Genomic DNA, 21,250 nt, shown 5'->3' with positions numbered 1-21,250 from the left:
TTGGCACTGACATCGTGTGTGTGTGTGTGTGTGTGTGTGTGTGTGTGTGTGTGTGTGTGTGTGTGTGTGTGTGTGTTGGCAGGCTGGGTTATGTAGATCACGCTGAAGAACTGGCTTCCAGGTTTCTGCAGTGCTTCCCAAAGAAGCGTCTCTCAGCTCAGGCGGCGCTTCATCATGAGTACTTCAGCCATCTGCCCTCCAGACTCTGGGAGCTGCCGGACAGTGAGTCAAACACACACACACACACACACACACACACACACACACACACACACACACACACACACACACGCACACAATGACAGTGCTAAAATCAGCACACACACAGAAACAGCATTTTATGGTAATTTTTTTTGTACCTCTGAAATGTGAATTTGAAATATTGTATCAACATTTCAACATTTTATCAACATTGTATCAACATTTTGGAATATCAAAACACTTATACATTGTTTCAAAATGTTAATATGTTCCAAAATGTTGTTACAAGGTTCTAAATTGTTGATACACTGTTCCAAAATGTTGACACAATGTTCAAGATGTTGATACAACTAAATAACAGTTATAAATACATAAACAGCAGTAAAACGGTCTCAAAAATTATCAGATCAGGAAGATTAAAAAACAAACAAATTAATGTTTTTTTTTAAACAAGGATGCCTTAAAACATTTACAGGTATAATATTAATTGTAAGACTCACAAATTAAAAAAGATAAATGAATTCCACAAAAATGCGAACACAAATAAACATTATTCAAAATAATGATACAGTGTTTTAAGATGTTGATACAACTTTTTCAAAAATGTTTATAGTGTTTCAAAATGTGAATACCCTGTTTAAAATGATAATACGTTTCAAGATGTTGATCCACAAAAACACCATTTCTTAATAATTAAACAGCAATAAGCAACAATGAGCAACAGTAAAAATTATGTTTGACAAACAAACTGTACTAATAAGGACAAAAAAAACTCAATATCAGCATGTTGTTTTTTCATGATAAAGCTTGGGCTCAGTAAAATAACAAACAAAGAAATTAATGTTTTTTTTTTTTTTTTCAATTAAGGATGCAAAACATTTACAGGTATAATATTAAATGTTCTCTACAAAGAATCGCAGATTTAAAAGGATAAATTAATTCCACAAAAATAACCATTATTCAAAATGATGATCCGTTGTTTCAAGATGTTGATACAACTTTTTAAAAATGTTAATACAATGTTTCAAAATGTTGATACCCTGTTTAAAAATGATGATACAACGTTTCAAGATGTTGATACAACAACAAAACCAGTCTAAATAATGGAACAGCAATACAACTGTCTCAGATTTATGAGCAACTGTTAAAAATTATGTTTGACAAAACAAAAAAACAAAACAAAAACAGCATTATTAAGGACAAAACAATTCAGTATATCAGGATTTTCAGGATCATTTTAGAATAAAGCTTGGGCTTAGCAAGATAAAAAAGAAAAGAATTGAATGTTTTTTTTTTAAATCACAGATGCAAAACATTTAAAGGTATAAAATTAAACTTGCTCTTCAAAGAAGCACAAATTCCACAGAAATGATAACAAAAATAGGTGACGCGGTGGCGCAGTAAGTAGTGTTGTCGCCTCGCAGCAAGAAGGTCACTGGTTCAAGCCTCAGCCGGGTCAGTTGGCATTTCTGTGTGGAGTTTGCATGTTCTGCTTGTGTTCGTGTTGGTTTCCTCCGGGTGCTCCGGTTTCCCCAATAGTCTAAAGACACGCGGTACCGGTGAATTAGGCAGGCTAAATTGTCCATAGTGTATGTATGTGAATGAGTGTGTATGGGTTCCCCAGTGATGGGTTGCAGCTGGAAGGGCATCCACTGCGTAAAACATATGCTGGATAAGTTGGTGGTTCATTCTGCTGTGACAACCCTAGAATAATAAAGGAAATGAGCCGAAAAGAAAATGAATGAATGAATGAATTATAAATAATGAAGCAGCAATAACACTGCATCCAGAGAGACGAGCAGAAGTACAGATGAAGTTTGACAAACACAGAGCATTAATAAAGACAAAATTGTTTCTGAAATAATCAGTAGATCAGAATTTTGTCATTTTAGAATAAAGTTTGGGCTTAGTAAGATAAAAAACAAAGAACTTAATGCTTTTAATCGAGGATGCAAAACATTTACAGTTATAATATTAAATGTTCTCTAACTTCCTCTACACAAATCAATTCCACAAAAATGACTGCAAAAATAAGCATTATTAATAATGAAGCAATAGCAATAACACTGCTGAAAGAATCACGAGCAACGGTAAAAATGAAGTTTGACTGAAACAAACGGCACTAATAAAGACATAAAACACCATAAATCAGTATATCAGCGTTTCATGAATAAACTGCATTTTAACACTGCGTCTTAATCAAAGCGTGCGCTGAAATGGTAATCGCTGGTTTGTGGTCCCGCAGCAGCAGCAGACGCTCTTTTGTGATGGACGCGTGAGCGAATATGAAACAACAGAATTAATTTCTCCTTCATTCTGGCTCTTCAAAAGCGTCACAGATCCTCCTCCTCCTCTCACAGAGTCCCGCCTTCAGCCTGCTGTGAGCCGATAACAGGATTAATCTGCCAAATTAAAAACCTCCTTCTCCCATTCAAATCAGTGTTTGTGCAGGAATAAACGCGTCTGCCTGCGGATTATCAATACATGTCATATTATCCACACGAAACGCCCTGAGCTCGTCTAGAAACCCAAACCAGCCATCATCACCAGCGCTGGAAATATGATTTATTAATGTCGTGTAAACTGCGGGATCAGTGCGGGGTGTGCTGAGTTACATGGTAACCATGGTTACGGTTATTAAAATCAAAAGTACAATTAGAGATTACTTTTACTTCTGTTTACTTGCCTTAAACACTGACGTTAAACATGACTATATACACTTACCGGCCACTTTATTAGGTACACCTATCCAACTGCTTGTTAACTCAAATTTCTAATCAGCCAATCACATGGCTGCAACTCAATGCATTTAGGCATGTAGACATGGTCAAGACGATCTGCTGCAGTTCAAAGCGAGCATCAGAATGAGGAAGAAAGGGGATTTAAGTGACTTTGAACGTGGCATGGTTGTGGCTGCAGAAACTGCTAATCTACTGGGGTTTTCACGCACAACTATCTCGAGGGTTTACAGAGAATTGTCTGACAAAGATTAAATATCCAGTGAGTGGCAGTTCTTTGGGCGCAAATGCCTTGTTGATGCCAGAGATCAGAGGAGAATGGCCAGACTGGTTCCAGCTGATAGAAAGGCAACAGTAAGTCAAATAAGCACTCGTTACAACCGAGCTCTGCAGAAGAGCATCTCTGAACACACAACACGTCCAACCTTGAGGCGGATGGGCTACAGCAGCAGAAGAGCACACCGGGTGCCACTCCTGTCAGCTAAGAACAGGAAACTGAGGCTACAATTCACACAGACTCACCAAAACTGGACAATAGAAGATTGGAGAAACGTTGCTGCTCTGATGAGTCTCCATTTCTGCTGACACATGCAGATGGTCGAGTCAGAATTTGGCCTCAACAGCATGAAAGCATGGATCCATCCTGCCTTGTATCAGCGGTTCAGGCTGGTGGTGGTGGTGTAATGGTGTGGGGGGGATTTTCTTTGGGTCCATTAGTACCAATTGAGCATCAACGCCACAGCCTACCTGAGTATTGCTGCTGACCATGTCCATCCCTTTATGAGCACAGTGTCTCCATCTTCTGATGGCTACTTCCAGCAGGATAACACACCATGTCATAAAGCTCAATCATCTCAGACTGGTTTCTTGAACATGACGATGAGTTCACTGTACTCAAATGGCCTCCACAGTCACCAGAGCTCAATCCAATAGATCAGCTTTGGGATGTGGTGGAACGGGAGATTGGCATCATGGATGTGCAGCCGACAAATCTGCAGCAACTGTGTGATGCTATCATGACAATATGGAGCAAAATCTCTGAGGAATATTTCCAGCAGCTTGTTGAATCTGTTCCATGAAGGATTAAGGCAGATCTGAAGGCAAAAGGTGCACAACCCCGTACTAGTAAGGTGTACCTAATAAAGTGGCCGGTGAGTATATAAACAATAAATTTAAATATAAATACATGAATATAACCTGAAATTTAAATATTAAACGGGTTCATTAATCATCCTAGAAATCATAATTGCTTCGACAACTGATATAATAAAACGAAAACCTAACATAGTTTCGTTGGGTAATATTCAGATCTTAGCTGTTATCAATGAAAAATAAATAAATGACTCATCTTGAATGTGTGCGTCTGATGTCAGATATTTGTAGCTGTCACACATTTCCCCTTTAGAGAACCACTGCCTCAATTTCATGCCGATTTTCTCATTTCCAGAAGTTTTTTTGTCATTGTTGTGCTGTATCCTCAGTCTGATGGTGTGTGTGTGTGTGTGTTTCAGTGTCTTCAATCTTCACGGTGGCGGGTGTGAAGTTACAGAGTGAATCTGGCGACAGCAGTAAGAGCAACAGCCACGGCAGAGGAACAGCCAACAGCAAACACTGAGACACACAGGTAAGACACACACTGCTCGTGTGTGTGTGTTGCACGTGTTTCTGTGACATATCAGGACACAATTCTGTATAATGACACAGGGTTGACAGGTATTTCAAGAAGGTGGTGAAATATGAGGACGTTGCTGATGTAAAGTAAAACTGCACAGGTTTACTTTGAGTGTTGGGTTTAATAATAATAATAATAATAATAATAATTCCTTACATTTATATAGCACTTTTCTGGACATTCAAAGCGCTTTACACATTAGAGGAATCTCCTCATCCACCACCAGTGTGCAGCATCCACCAGGTTGATGTGACAGCGGTCATATTGCACCACACCACACACCAGCTGATTGGTGGAGAGGAGACAGAGTGATGAAGTCAGTTATGAAATGGGATGGTTAGAAGGGCCAGTGGGCAAATTTGGTTAAACCCCAACTCTTTTTGAAGGACATACTGGGATTTGTAATAGCCACAAAGAGTCAGGACCTCGGTTTAACATCTGAACAACAGCGCTTACTGAGCAGTATAGAGTCTTAATCATTATACTGGGGCATTAGGACCCACATAGACAGCAGGTTGGGCGCCCTCTGCTGGCCTCACTTACACCACTTCCAACAGCAACCTAGCTTTCCCATGTTGTCTCCCATCCAGATACTGACCAGGCTCAGCCCTGCTTAGCTTCAGTGGGCGACCATGTGAGAGTTGCAGAGAGCTAGCTGCTGGTTTAGGGGTGGGGTTAGTGTAAATCAAAATACAACGGAAACCCATGTAATGTCCCCACAATTCACAAAAACAAGCACATGTTAGTGTTTGTATGTAGATTTATACACTAGATGCTGCCTACGCCTATTGTTGTCTATTAGAAGGAATGCGTCAATAGAGGTATTTTCAATAGAGCGCACCTTTGAAATGAATGTGGGACCAAGGTGCAGTGGAGGACTGGCCATCCAGAGCCAGAATATTTAAAGATTAATGCCAATATTGACCTATATAGCCCATTATCCGTTTCTCCACTGTATAACTTACACATTCTGATTAAAGAGCAACGAATGAATCTCTCATTTATTCATATTATTATATTAATATTATTATATTTATTACATTTTTTTTATTACCTTAAATAAGAGGTGTCACTTTAAAAATGCACACATCTAACGTTATAATGAAAGCATTCGACTGCTTTTCTAACTTTTTATGCTCATTTAGGACGAAATTAGTTGTGTTTGGGAAAAAAACCCACCAAGATGGACATGTTTATATGTTATTATTATTAATTATGTGTGTTTGTGTGTTTAAAAACGCACCCTAAAGCCAGACTTTCTCTCCGCTTTAAATCGCGTATACAGAATCCGTTTGGCAAACAGCGTCTATTTATCACTATGGAGCGCGTCAGCTGACAGTCATGCACTATTATATGACTGGGGGACGGCACCTGTAATCAAAAGGAAATGGAATCGTGGCGTTTTTAATATTTACTTATAAGTGTTTTCATTCCTAAACAGAGCGAAAGCACAGAAGGCTCACGTTTTAGAGCAAGGGGCGACCCCTGGTGGTTCGGCGGTATGTGTTGCGTATAGGGAGGCTCGGCTGTTTTGAGAAAGACTGAAAATACGGGAGAATATACGGGAGATATTACGGGAAAATACCTTTACGGGATGATAGCGGGATAGAACAGTAAAATACCGGAGAATCCTGGGAAAAACGGGAGGGTTGACAGGTATGATATAGCCTACTCTGTCTACATTATGCACTTATGCACTGGTTATCATTTGAAAACCATTTACTCTCCAAGACTAGGCTTTGTAATAGAGATGCGCGGTTGGCGGTTATAGCCGCGGACTCCGCGGATAAACCGCGGATCGGGCGGATGACGTTACGAAAAAATAATATTTTAATTAAATTCGGGCGGGTGGCGGGCAGTTGTACTGTTTTTATAGGCATAGCTGGCGCACCAACGAAAAAGCCTAGGACTGACTTTACAGAATGGGAGGAGGAATCGGATACACTAATTCTGGATGAAGTACAGAAGTATTCCTCTACAAACTTCCGTATAGACGGATCAGCAGAGGAAAATCTACTTTCCTTTAGGGAGAAATAAGACCAGTCATTCCCACGACTGTAGCACCTTTCCAAGAGAATTATATGCATTTCAGCAACAAGTGCTGCGAGCGAGCGCTCCTTCAGTGCAGCAGGGCGCATTATAGTAGCTATGCAGGCGCTCCCGTCTGAATCCTGACACTGTCATACATGCACTTAGCCTGGTCAGACTTTATGTTCGCTCAAAGAGGGATGGCAAATCTATTTTTCTAATTTAATTTCTAATTGTGGGGGTGACTGAGCCTATAAGGTTTAGGCACGATACGACGTTTTTATTAAAAAAAAAATTCAACTGTTTGCCAAAGCATGCGACTATAGCCTATGCCTACATTAAGATATTTATGTTAATATTTTTTTACTGCCTGTTGTTTCTTTTGGCATATAAAATAGGTATTGTCTGATAGAGATATCAATAAAGGTTAATCTGTGTCGCAGAACTGGTGTTGTTTCCGATTTCTACAAGCTCAATAACATCCACAGCAAAAAATAAAAAATAATAAATAAAAAAATAGTCGAAAAACTGTGCCCATTAATTAGATGTGCAAGGCAATCAGGTACGTTTTTGGGGTTGCTATGGACAACTACAAATGTAAACATTATTATAATGTAAATGACTTATTATTCTATCTATTTACTAAAAAATAAAGTAAAATAGGCATTTAGTAGTAGGCTAAATAGCAGCATGTTGAAATGATGTGTCAATGCGTTAATTTCTATTAGGCTACAATAAAAAAAAGTTGTATAGTACAGTGCGTTAATTTAGGCTGTTTATTTATTTTTGTCCCTGTGCGCCGATTGGAGACGGAGTTCACTGCTGATGAGAGCTCGGGTGCTTCTCATTTCTTATTTGTGCATCCTCGTTTCCTTTCCTTGCTTTCTTTCCTCGTGTTTCCATCCCGCCGGGATACGAGGGAAGGACGCAAGGAAAAGACTTAAGGACCGATGAATCGAATCAAGTGAAAAGACACGTCCTCGTATCTTTAGCGTCACTTCAAAGCGTCGTCAATTAATGACTTGCACGTTTGGATTAACTGCATGTCTACATTAAAGTCATTCTCTATTCTATAATGAGCAATAAAGAAACATTCATTTAATAAAAAAAAGGAATAAGCCATTTAAATGAAGAGCCCAATCAGCAGATGGCGGGCGGGTGCGGTTTTAAAAATTGGTCAAAAATGTTAGTGCGGATGGATGGCGGACGGATGATGAATTTTGTCATGCGGTTGCGGATGAAATAATAGCCCATCCGCGCATCTCTACTTTGTAATGCATTCAGTCACTGTAATGCTTTTCTCTACTTTGCTAGTTCAGTTCTCTTAGTGTGAAAAATAAGAGTTGTTTGGAGAAAATCGTGAACCTAGGAGGAAAAATAACAGGGAGAGAACAGATGACCATGGCTCAGTCATACCAGAGACAAGTTTTGAGTAAAGCTCAGAGTATTCTGTCAGTTGATTCCCATCCTGTGTACCATGAGTTTGATCTTCTCCCTTCTGGTATTCGATACAGAACTATTAGTAAAACAAATCGGTTTAGACTTTCATTCATGCCCTCAGCTGTAAAGTTTTTAAAGTTATCTGTATGTGTGACATGCTTGTATGTTGCAACCAAATGGACCCTTCGCTAAGCCCCACCCTCCTTAGTTACTGTTGCTACGCCTGTCAAGCTTTCGTGCCTGGCACTGCTTTTCCAATGTGTGTGCGTCGGTGTCAGACATTGCCAGGGATATAATGTCATTTTGGCGAACAGGTGAGATATCGGAGAAAGCCAGACATAAAAGGACTGCGGTATGCATTACAGGGGTATATTCACCACATAACAGGCAACCGATTAGAGAATAGTTCTATCAAAATTGAAGCTAGCTTAGCCTAGCCGCCTCATACGCTACCCATTCAGCAGCTTAGCTCATGCTCAGCAGGAGAGGAGACATTTAAAGATAATCTAAAGATAACTAATTAAACCGGGCGAGGCAGTAGCGCAGTAGGTAGTGCTGTCGCCTCACAGCAAGAAGGTCGCTGGTTTGAACCTCGGCTCAGTTGGCGTTTCTGTGTGGAGTTTGCATGTTCTCCCTGCCTTCGCGTGTGTGTCCTCCGTGTGTTCCGGTTTCCCCCACAGTCCAAAGACATGCGGTATACAGGTGAATTGGGTAGGCTAAATTGTCCGTAGTGTATGAGTGTGTGTGTGAATGTGTGTGTGGATGTTTCCCAGAGATGGGTTGCGGCTGGAAGGGCATCCGCTGCGTAAAAACTTGCAGGATAAGTTGGCGGTTCATTCCACAGTGGCGACCCCGGATTAATAAAGGGCAAGAAAATGAATGAATGGATAAATAATTAAACCGTGATTTCCCTTTTAGCCAAAAAAGCCTGATGTGTTGTGCAATGAAAAATAGTTTTACTAACCCACAAGGAAACACACATGGACAGCTTCTACATTCATTCATAGAAAGAACAGCCAGAAAAGGGGAAACTGATGGATTTGTGCCGAATATTAGCATCATTGACCCATAACAGTGTGCAGTAAGTGACCTATCACTGTCAGTGTGTTTGTGTGCTCCTTATAAATGACTGATAAACAGCTGTGGGTAAAGTATATCGATCACAAGTGCTCAGTTAGTGATCATATCTCGGTTTTCTTCTGTTGATTTGTAATTTCAAATATTTGTAGCTTGAAATAGATGGAGATATGAAGTTCAGTAAAGTTAGCAACAGATTCGCAGATTGGTATTTGCCATGTCAATGTATTTGCTCATGTCATTATAACCTATTCGCTATTAGTATGACTAACGATACTATGGCGAGGGCTTAACTGTAGCACTGCTCATAATATCGAGCGAAAAAAAAAGAAAAACCCATTGTGAAACATCATCTGCTTTGTGTTTTTGTAGGAAGCACAGTTTAAATCTGTTTAGGGTAAGACGTGTGTGAGTTATTGTTGTCTGTTTATCACTGAATGTGTCTGGAATATCAAAACAAAACCAACTCATCTCCGCTGCTTTAGCGCCCCTCACACAGCTTAATCCACGCTGGCATTTCTCCTCCTGGGTTTTAGGTTTTAGGGAGAAAAATTCCACCATCCCGTCTAAACTTTAAGGAGACCGGGTATCAGATTTGCACAAATCATATGCACTCTCTCGAAAGCTTGACAGAGCCCCTGCGCATAGCTACAGTTGCTAAGCCACGATTGGTGGGTGGCGGTTTTTGGGTGTGGCTTATCGAAGGGTCAATTGCCTTTGGGAAATGAACAACGACTGACTGACTGAGTAAGAGACTGTATTATTATCATCAGTAACGTTACTTGTTAAGCACAAAAGCTCGTAACATACAAAATAGTAAAAAACAAAGTCCTACCTATGAAATGTTGTGCCTTTGTTGTCTTTGTTTGCTCGATACTACACCCATACACAGCGCTAAAGTCCAGCATCTTCACACTGGCTTCAGTCTTGACTAGTGCGGTTGAATGACATCTGTCCTGGGAGCACTGTACAAATATGGTGGCACTGTTGACGCATGCTCAGGGCACATATGTAATATGTAGTGTATATATCTATGGAGTTAGGGTGTTTTTCTGAGCTCAGAGTCCTCTCTATAGACAGCACGCCAAGTACACATGTATTCAGTCAAATATCTGTGAGTGTGAACTGGTGAAAGGGTCCATATGAGCAGCGGTGCAGATGTCAGTATTGCTGATTGATAAAGCGGTGTGTGTGTGTGTGTGTGTGTGTGTGTGTGTGTGTGTGTGTGTGTAATTGGAGCAGTAGATGAGCGTCTCTCCTCATCTGCAGATAAAGCTGATAATGGCTGTAGTGCAGTGATGAGAAACGGGACGGGCCCCGCACTGAGCCCTGCAGGATTAGGGGACAAATTACAGGCAGGTGCAGAGAGAGATTTACTTTGGAGCCACGGGGGGCCGCGGACCCCTGAACCACACACACAATACAGCGCAGACACGCACACACATAGGCACACATATGTACACACAGGAACATACACACACACATATAGGCACACAAGCATACACACAGAAACATAGATGCGCGCACACACACACACACACACACACACACACACACACACACACACACACACATATAGGCACACAAGCATACACACAGAAACATAGATGCACACACACACACACACACACACACAGGCACACAAGCATACACACAGAAACATAGATGCACACACACACACATATAGGCACACAAGCATACACACAGAAACATAGATGCACACACACACGCACACAAGCATACACACAGAAACATAGATGCACACACACACACAGACACACATGCATACATACACACACACACACACACACACACACACACACACACACACACACACACATAGGCACACATACACACACACAGGAACATGCAAGCGCACACATACACACAGGAACACACACATAGTGACCAACACATACACACAAAAATATATGCACAGACAGAAACACACACACGCACACATACATACATACACACACACATACACACACACTCACAATATAATACAATATACACACACAGTGACATACACACATACACGTACATGCATACACAAACACACAGACACACACAGACATGGGGCGGAGTATGTGTATGATGTGTGTGTGTGTGTGTGTGTGCATGCATGTGTGAGTGTGTGATGTGATGTGTGATATGTGAGTGTTTGTGTGTATGAGATATATGTATGATGTGTGTGTGTGTGTGTGTGTGTGTGTGTGTGTGATATTTGTGTGCTTGAATGAGTTTGTATGATGTGTGCGTGTGATTTGTGTGATGTGTGTGCGCATGCAAATCTGTGTGTGTGATTTGCGCGATGTGTATCTGCGTACGTGTGTGTGTGTGTGTGCGCATCTGTGTGTATTCGTGATTTGCGTGATGTGTGAGTGCTTGTGTGTGAGTGTGCATTCGTGTAAGTGCATGTGTGTGTGTGCTTATGTGTGTTTGTGTGTGTGCTTATGTGTGTGCGTGTGTGTGCGCGCACACGTGTGTATGTGTGCTTATGTGTGTGTGTGTGTGTGTGTGTGCGCGTCTGTGTGTATGTGTGATTTGCGTGATGTGTAAGTGTGTATGATGAGTCCGTGCTTGTGTGTGAGTGTGCATTCGTGGAAGTGCATGTATAAGTGTGTGTGCTTATGTTTGTGTGTGTGTGCTTATGTGTGTGTGCATGTGTGTGCATGCGTGTGTGTGTGTGTGTGTGTGTTAGTCTCTGCAGTGCTGGTGTGAAGGGAAGTTCTCCTACTGTGTCAGTCGTGTTCTTTCATTCATATTGAAATCTCAGTCTTTGTGTTCGTCCTCCTAAACCTGACAGACTCCACAGCTCCGAGACGCTTCTCTAATCCACACACACACACACACACACACACGCACACACACACACACACACACACACACACACCACATGCAGAGCCAGTGCGTAATGCTCAAACACACAGCGACTCTAAAGTGACTCTTGAAAACATCTGAACTGTAGAACATGAGGAAGATCAAACACAGGAGCTTCTCAAGCGTCAGTGTTTAAAGCTGTGTGTGAACACTAAACTGATGCATGCTAATATTCAGCACCTACTGTTAGAGCAGCTCAAATCTTCACTCTTCATATTGTCTTGTGCAAAATACAATCCTAACCTATTAAACTGCTTTTACTTTACAGATATTCTCTTGATGGAACACAAAAACAGGGGTTATTTATTTTATTATATTATATTTTGTTTTATTTTATTATATTTTATCATTCATTCATTCATTTTCTTGTCGGCTTAGTCGCTTTATTATTCCGGGGTCGCCACAGCGGAATGAACCGCCAACTTATCCAGCACGTTTTTACGCAGCAGATGCCCTTACAGCAGCAACCTGCAGCTATCCACACTCATACACTACAGACAATTTAGCCTACACAATTCACCTGTACCGCATGTGTTTGGACTGTGAGGGAAACCAGAGCACCTGGAGGAAACCCACGCGAACGCAGGGAGAACATGCAAACTCCACACAGAAACCCCAACTGACCCAGCCGAAGCTGTTTTCGATCCTTGCGACCTTCATGCTGTGAGGCAACATCACTACCTACAGTGCCACTTCATCGCCTATATTTTATTATATTTAATTTTATTTTAATAATTTTTTTATTTAATTTTATTCAGTTTTATTTAATTTTATTTAGCTTTTTATTTAATTTTGTTTCATTAAGTTTTATTTTATTTTTATTTAGTTTTTTATTTAATTTTGTTTCATTAAGTTTTATTTTATTTTATATATTTTTATTTTATTTTATTGTATTTAGTTTATTTTAATGTTATTATATTATATTTTCTTTTCTTTTATTTTAATGGGTAAAATGTTACTTTTGTTGTTTAAAATTACAAAATAGTTTGATTTATGTTAAATATAATTACTTTTATTTAGAGGAAAAATACTCTTACAGACGTCAATTGTTATTTAAGGAAATTAAACTGAATGTGTAATGTAATAATGTCATTCAGTCATTCATTTTCCTTTTATCTTGGTCTCTTTATTTATCAGAGGTTGCCACAGTGGAATGAGCCGCTAACTATTCCAGCATATGTTTTACGCAGCGGATGCCTTTCCAGCCACAACCCAGTACTGGGAAACACCCATACACACTCATTCACACACACTCATACACTACGGCCAATTTAGTTCATCAGTTGCCCTATAGCGCATGTGTTTGGACTGTGGGGGAAACCGGAGCACCCGGGGGAAACCCACTCCAACACGGGGAGAGCATGCAAACTCCACAGAGAAAGCCGTGGCTTGAACTAGCAACCTCCTTCCTGTAAGGCGATCGTTCTGCCAACTGCGCCACCATGACACTTATTTTATTATTGTTATTATATATATTTATTATATATATTTCCAGGTTTCAGGCAAACTAATGTAATTAATGTTTCATTAAAGTTAAATTCAATTTAAAAAATGTTACGTGAAATTTTGTGTTTGAATATTTTTATTGACATCAAAAACTTTAAAATGTCATAAAAATAATAGGAAAAAGTGTTAATAGGTGTCATTTTTGTTAAAAATATGTAAATGTCACTGAGTTGCATCAAAAATGTGGTAAATTTATTACTTTTGTTTGTTTATTTTTGTCAATTTCCTGATTTCAGGCAAGCAAATTTAATTAATATTTTATTAAGGTTAAATTTAAATAAAAATGAAATGTGAAATTTTGTGTTTCAAGGTTTTTTGTTGTCATCAAAAACAGAAATGTCATAAAAATAATGGGAACGTGTTAAATAATACATGTAATATTTGTTAAAAATATCTAAACGTCATTTAATTAAACACAATAAACACAGTACTGTTTAATTCTGTGTATGTTTACTTTTATATAAAGCAAAAAATAAAAGTAAAGAGATCATTATTAGAAGTTAAATTACAAAAGCAATCACATTGCAAACAAAATACCAAAGCATTTATTTACAGCTTTATTAAATGCATTAAATTCAAAACAAATACATAGACATTTAATTAACTTTAAGGCTCGGTGTATTTTGTTATGCAGTTTTCTTTGTTTTTTTAAAGTGCATTTTCTGGAGACACATCTTAAAGAACTTCATGCATGTTTTTTCCCTCGTATAATCTGAAGTTTGCGAAGAGTTTTTGGGGCGGCTGCGACTGAAGTCCGGCAGACCTGTGCGAGTCCTCCAGTGCTGTATTATTCATCAGAAGTGTTGATGCTGGAATCGGGCAGACAGAGACGCTTTTCAGAGGAAATCCCCAGCAGGACGCCTTTGTGTGCCGCTGGATGAGGCTTTGAGAGCCGCTATTGAGCAGAGATGAAGCTGGAGCCGTCACGCAGTAAATGACACGCTCTCTGACACACACTAGCTGTGCTTCCCTACACCTATTTTTATGTGCATTCTGGAATATTGCAAACAAACTGAAGCACCAAGATGTGCATCGATTTTGAAAATGTGCATAGAAATTGAGAAGGGTAAACTTTTTACACGATAAGAACAATGTGCATGTAAACACTATTAGTGCATGAACACATGCTCTTCATCAGTGTGTGTAAATGTGTGTGTGAGAGTCTTCGTGTCATTAATGTTGGTTTCCAGAAAGATCTAAAGTGTTGTTGTGCTGACTGTAAAAGGTCTCAGTCTAGGGATCTGCGAGGGAATAAGTTTTGAATCCCGCTCCCGCCCGCACCCACCAGGTTTTGGTCCGAACCAGCATTCGGCATTCAGCATTCGTTTTCCCACTGCCCGACCTGCTCCTTATTCTACCCGCCACACCCGTTCCCCTATAACACGCTGTCTGTATAAACACACACACACATGGTCCTTGACAGGGTGGCATGGCGGCCCCGGGGTGAGCATTTTTACCTCACAACAAGAATGTCACTGGCTCAAATTCTTACTTGGTCAGTAGACGTTTCTGTGAAGAGTTTGCTTGTTCTCCTTGTGCTTGCGTGGGTTTTCCGCGGGTTCATTGTTTTCCTCCGACATAAAAACAGTTTTAATAAGCGGGGAGTTCTCAAGGTCTACCTAAGCTTAAACTCCCCTCTTGCCCTGCAATAAGAGGAAGCCCCAGGCTCGAGGATCAGTGTTAATTACTGAGCCACCGTGTCGCCCACACTAGATTGTAGATATCCTTAATACTAACACACTGATACTAACATCTAGCATTATTTAATTTCACTGGAGCGTTAACCGGGAATGAAAATCAACATGTACAGTAGTTCTGAAAGCAGTGATGGACACTGTGGGCTTCTCCATGGTTTGCTGCAGAGGTGAAACTATTCAGAAAGTTGAACTCAGAGTTCTGGCAGTCGAGCTGCTGATGCAAGAAGCCACCTATCAGCTGCAATGGCTTTGCATGACATTAGCATAAATTAAGGGCCCAAGGTGATTGATATAGACTGTGTGTGTGTGTGTGTGTGTGTGTGTGTGTGTGTGTGTGTGTGTTCTGGACAGGCTGGCTGGCTTTGTTACTGGATGCTCGTCCATTATTCATGTTGTGTCGTCATTGTTATGACAGTGTGTGTCTAAAGTCTTAATCCTGCTGTAGATGTACATGTGTGTGTGTCTGCGAGTGGACACGGCTAATTTACATTGAAGTGCTGTTTATTTAACAGCAGCTCATATGGTGTGCTGGTATTGTGCAGGAGTCTCCTACAACAGGTTTTAATGCATCTGAGATCAGAAAAGAGTGTCATTTTTGCTGAATATGGGCTCTATTTTGATGATCCATGCGCAAAGTCCAAAGCGCAGGGCGCAAAAGTAATAAGGGCGCGTCAGAATCCACTTTTGCTATTTTAAGGATAGAAAAAAACGATTTGCGCCGTGACGCATGGTCTAACAGGGTTGAGCTTATTCTCTTAATGAGTTATAGGTGTGTTTTGAGAGTCTCATCTCCCATTCCCTTTAAGATTCAGTTGCGTCATGTCATGGCACATTTGCTATTTACATGTGGACTTTGTAAGTGTAAAAACTGAACACTTCACTAGCGAGAAAAGAGTTGAACAGAGCATCTGCAGCGCGAGAATAAGAGATGAGCCTCCTCATTATCTACTTTCACTTTCACTCTCTTCTGTGGATAAGGAAACATGTTGTACGCACAGACATCAATTAGACTACATGATTAATTTTGTTTGTTAAGCGCAAATATTTGTTTCAAAACTATTTCTAAATTCAGTTCTAATTTCCATGAACAATAAAAATGAAGTGTGTTCAAAACACTGAGTTATATCCAAATACACATGCTGTGCTCCATATGGTCTGAAACCTGACAGGTGGGCAAATCTAAGGCTGCTTTCACACCTGTGAATCGATTCAGTTGTTCTGAAACTGAGATTACAATTGTTACATTGTTGCTCTTTGCTCTTGGAGCGGTTTGCTTTCACACTGCAAAGTTTCTAATCGGACCAAAAGAGCTAAAACAAGTCACGTGTGAGTAAACTCTCCTCACATTGGTCAGAGTGTATGGGTTTATTTTGCAGCGTCCCGCTCAGCTGTCAGGAGAGGTGGTGGTTTGGTGGTGTTTGACAGGGTGCGCGCGCGATGTGTCTGAAGAGAGATGCAGTGGGGAGGGATGAGAAGGGTGCACGACGATGCCTATTTGAGGACCGGGAGGGAGACGCGAGATTACCGGGAGATCATCACTCGTTTGCGGGCATCCGGAGACTCGCGAAACTTCCTGCCCTACTCATAATTCTCTCTTCATATAGCCGTAAGCCTATTACATATCCATAAAACACTGTGATATAACCGTGCTCGGATCGGATCGCTTTCTCACTGTAATCGAACCGCTCCAGGGTTCCTTTCAATCGAGCCGAGACCACCTCATTCAAGCGATCTCGGAGCGATTACTTTGGTGCGGAACAGAGCGCGATTGCTCTGTTCACATATGCCAAACGAACCGCGCTAACTGGGCAAACGAGACACGTTCCCAAACAAAAGTGTAGGTGTGAAAGCACCCTAAGCTTGTTTTTAATAAAACAAATATAAATATGGATATAATAAATAATACTGCTAATAATAAGAACTAGGGATGTAACGGTATCAGAATTTCACAGTACGGTAATACCTCGGTATGAATGTCACAGTACGGTATTTACTGAATCATTTACAGCAAAAACAAAACTAATGAAAAGACTCGAAAAAAGTGCCAAAAGTATTTATTTACCTTAGCACTGAACATATCAGTGACATACAAATCAGCCGTCTATCTGGAAGTTTCGAAACAGAAACTTCAATTTTTCAATTTTAATTTTAATTTCAAAAAACTATTAAACCATATAAAAAAATAAAGTTTCAATTTAGTATTGTTGAAAACTCATCACATTCAACATTTAATCACTCACTCACTTAGATAGAGATGGGTTTTAAAGGAAAATGATCATATAAATATAATCTGGTGAAAGCTGGGGTCTCTGGGCATGTCCCCTGCAACAGAAAAACCCCTCTCAATTGGGACTGAGGTTTCTGGGACAGAGAGATATGATTTAGCCAAGGTTAACAGCAGTGGGTAACGTTGTGCATTGTCTTTCCACCACTTGAGAGGACAAGCCATGAGTGAGATAGAGATCTCTTTACAGGACAAGTCAATGTCTGCATCAATCTGAACAGTGTGCTGTGTTCTGCATGAGTCTCCATGACTGTTTTTAGTCGTATTCCCCGACTTATATTCCACCACAGTCTGGCAGTGCCTGCATATTGTTTTTTTCTTTGTCTGTCACCTTTCCTCCTTTTTCGTATCTTTTTAGATAGAAACCGAAATGCTTCCACACATCCGATTTAAAACCCGCTTTAGGTTCACACTCTCCATTTCCGCATTACTGGATCTGTAGTGACAACAGACCACAAAGGATGATGGCCACGCTTAGGCTGATAGGAATTGTAGTTCCCGCTTCCTCCCGTTCGCTTCATTCGCCTAAGCAAACGTTTCTCAGAAATATAGTTTTATTGAGTCTTTATGCGCCCACGGTAATATTGAAAAAAATTACTATCGCAGTTTGACGGTATTTACAATATTGTTACATCCCTAATAATAACATAATACAAAAGCAAATTGTCATGAATAAACTGAAAAAGCCCCCCGAGCTGAAGGAAGGCATGGAGGTGGTGGTGTTTATATTTATGTTGGCTAGAAAATATAAAATAAAATTAGGTATCATCATTGTAATATAATACAAAAACATTATTTATTGAGCTTTGATAGTATGAAATATTTGGCTGACGCTTGTATGATTTTTAAATTTTTAAATGGATATGCTCCACCTCCATTATGTGAGTTTGTGACACACAAGAACAATAACGGTCAAGCAACCCGATCTGTTACCAGGGGAGACTGTGCTGTGCAGTTTAGACGTACAACTTTAGCACGATCAGTCTTCTCAGTTAGAGCCAGTCATTATTGGAACACACTTCCGATTGACTTACAAATTATTCTACTTTTAAATACAAGTTAAAGAAATGGCTGAAAGCAAATCAAGTTTGTAATCATGTTTAATTCTTTTGTCTAACATTTTAGGAAATTCTTACTTGCATGTTTTTATCTCTTTTTGTCATATGTAACTTTACTGTTTTTGTATGTGTAATGACGTTTTTATTTTATTTTAGGTTGCCTTTTAAAATCTGGCAGGGGGCAACAGATGAAAATTAGCCCTTGTGGCTAACTCTGGCTTATTTACAGTTTTACTGTTGATTAATGAGCATTGTCCCTGTTGAAATAAATTCAAATTCAAAATAATAATTTTTGTGATATTTTAATCCTTTAATTCGTTTTCATTTGTAAAGATATGTGCACACTGCTGTACATCCTGTGTGTATTAAGCAGTAAGCGAGGTGCACAACTAACACAGTCTGCACTGGACTATACACCGGCTTTGATCTGGTCTATTGTGTAGTCTATTTTAGTTCCTCAAAATAGCAACGCGTCAGCAATGCGCCTCAACAAGCCTCCTTTTTTAGAGCAGAACGCTCATGGGCGCACATATGAGCGCAAACATTTGCTATTTAAACAAGACTCATGCGCCAAGCTGAAACTAGCAAACAACATTTGCGTTGTGCCTTGTGTTGCGTTGCGCCGGGTGTATGATAGAGCCCTATGTGTTTAATACAGGGCTCTCAAACTCAAATTGGCGAGGGGCCGTATGAGGGGTAAGAGGGATGTTTTAACATTATAGCACACGGAAAAAAGTGGACACCTGATGTAATTGATGCTCTCAGACATTCCTCCCTACAATATCAAAGCTCAATCTTGTTTCTTGTGCACTCTCAGAAATGAAGGTATAGGAGCTGTCACAGGGCCAGGACCTTTGAAAAAGATACGTATTTATACCCAAATAGTCCACAGTGGTACCTAAAAGGTGTATATTAATACCCGAATATACCTAAAAAGGACCTTTGTGGTAACATTATGGATGCTTCAGGTACAAATATGTAGCTTTTGAAACGGTACTGCCCCAGTGACAGCACCTGCACCTTCATTTCTGGGAGTGCACTTGAGTCTTGATCAGGAGGTAATGTCTGAAGTCTGTAACCGCGTGATCTGGCCCAAATTCAGTTCACATGATCGCATCTGGACATCCCTAGTAATAAATCTCAACACTCAAACCTTCTTCCCCATCTTTCTGAACGAAATGCCTACTACATCCAATCAGCACGCAGTAGAAAATGCAAGCCACGCCCACGGCTCTCTCGTTTAATGTTCTGTTTCTGAACTGCATCGCAGTACGGAAAAGGGAAAACAATGGTCGCGTCTTTTGGTTCATGCTTAACCCCTCCCCCTTCCATATGCCTGATCTTGTCGAATAAGAACGCTCATTTCAGAGTGTTGTTATGTCACGGGAGGAGGGATTAAGCAAATGAGATAATTCGATTTAGCAGGTAAAAGATTTGAACTAAATAACGATTGGTTAAGGAGAGTTAGCCTGGAAGGGCATCCGCTGCGTAAAAACTTGCTGGATAAGTTGGCGGTTCATTCCGCTGTGGCGACCCCGGATTAAAAAAGGGACTAAGCCGACAAGAAAATTAATGAATGAATAAGGAGAATTATTTATTGTGCACTTTTTGAAGGACAGTTGGTTGTGTATGTGTGTGTGTGTACGTGTTTTTGTGACATATCAGGACACAAATATGTATAATGACATATGTATGACACAGGTATTACAAAAAGGAGGTGAAATATGAGGACATTGGTGACATCCTTATTTCTCAAAATGCTTATAAATCCTACAGAATGAGTTTAATCAGAGTAAAGCTGCAATACAATATGGTTTGGACAGTATAAAATGAATGGAAACCTATGTAATGTCCCCACTTTTCACAAAAACAAATGTGTGTGTGTGTGTGTGTGTGTGTGTGTGTGTGTGTGTGTGTGTGTGTGTGTGTGTGTGTGTGTGTGTGTGTGTGTGTGTGTGTGTGTGTGTGTGTGTGTGTGTGTGTGTGTGTGTGTGTGTTGGCAGTGGTGTGTCTGGGTCAGTTGGCGCAGGTTTCAGGCTTGCAGTGCTGCTCTGACTCTTTGAAGATAAGAGCCACAGACAGACTGTCCAGTGTGAATGACAGCCAGCTGTTTATCTACACACACACACACACACGCACACACACACATTGGTGGTTTACAGGGACACTTTATAGGTGTAATATATTTTATATAGTAAAAAATGCTTATTGTAAGAAGGTCACTGGTTTGAGTCTCAGCTGGGCCTGTTCACATCTCTGTGTTGAGTTTGCATGTTCTCCCCCTGTTGGTGTGGGTTTCCTCCAGGTGCTTCGGTTTCCCCCACAGTCCAAACACATGAGCTTTAGGGGAATTGAGTTGACTAAATTGGCCGTAGTGTATGAGTGTGTGTTAGTGAGTGTGTATGGGTGTTTCCCAGAGATGGGTTGCAGCTGGAAGGGCATCCGCTGTGTTTAACATATGCTGGAATAGTTGGCGGTTCATTACGCTGTGGCGACCCCAGATTAATAAAGAGACTTAGCCGAAAAGAAAATAAATGAATTAATGAATGAATGAATGAATGAAAATGCTTATTGTACGCCCCTAACCCAAAATCCAACCCTCAATGCAAACATGTGGACTTTTTTGGATGTCAAAACCCCAGTTAAGTATGATTTTGAAGAGTTGA

General features: G+C 40.3%; 1 protein-coding gene across 4 annotated transcripts in view; it reads left to right on the top strand.

The window, feature by feature from the left end:
• cdk14 (cyclin dependent kinase 14) overlaps positions 1–21,250 on the top strand; it is a 225,176-nt gene that overhangs the window by 171,364 nt on the left and 32,562 nt on the right. For 3 of the 4 annotated variants that reach the window (XM_073925266.1, XM_068214006.2, XM_068214005.2), the window contains 2 exons: positions 83–222; positions 4,451–4,563. In XM_073925266.1, the coding sequence (XP_073781367.1) occupies positions 83–222; positions 4,451–4,554 (244 nt within the window). In that variant the 3' untranslated portion in view covers positions 4,555–4,563. 4 annotated transcript variants of the gene reach the window in all.

The sequence above is a fragment of the Danio rerio genome, chromosome 16 (genome assembly GCF_049306965.1).
Source record: "Danio rerio strain Tuebingen ecotype United States chromosome 16, GRCz12tu, whole genome shotgun sequence".
NCBI classification, from domain to species: domain Eukaryota; kingdom Metazoa; phylum Chordata; class Actinopteri; order Cypriniformes; family Danionidae; genus Danio; species Danio rerio.
This window is presented reverse-complemented; position numbering and strand designations above follow the sequence as displayed.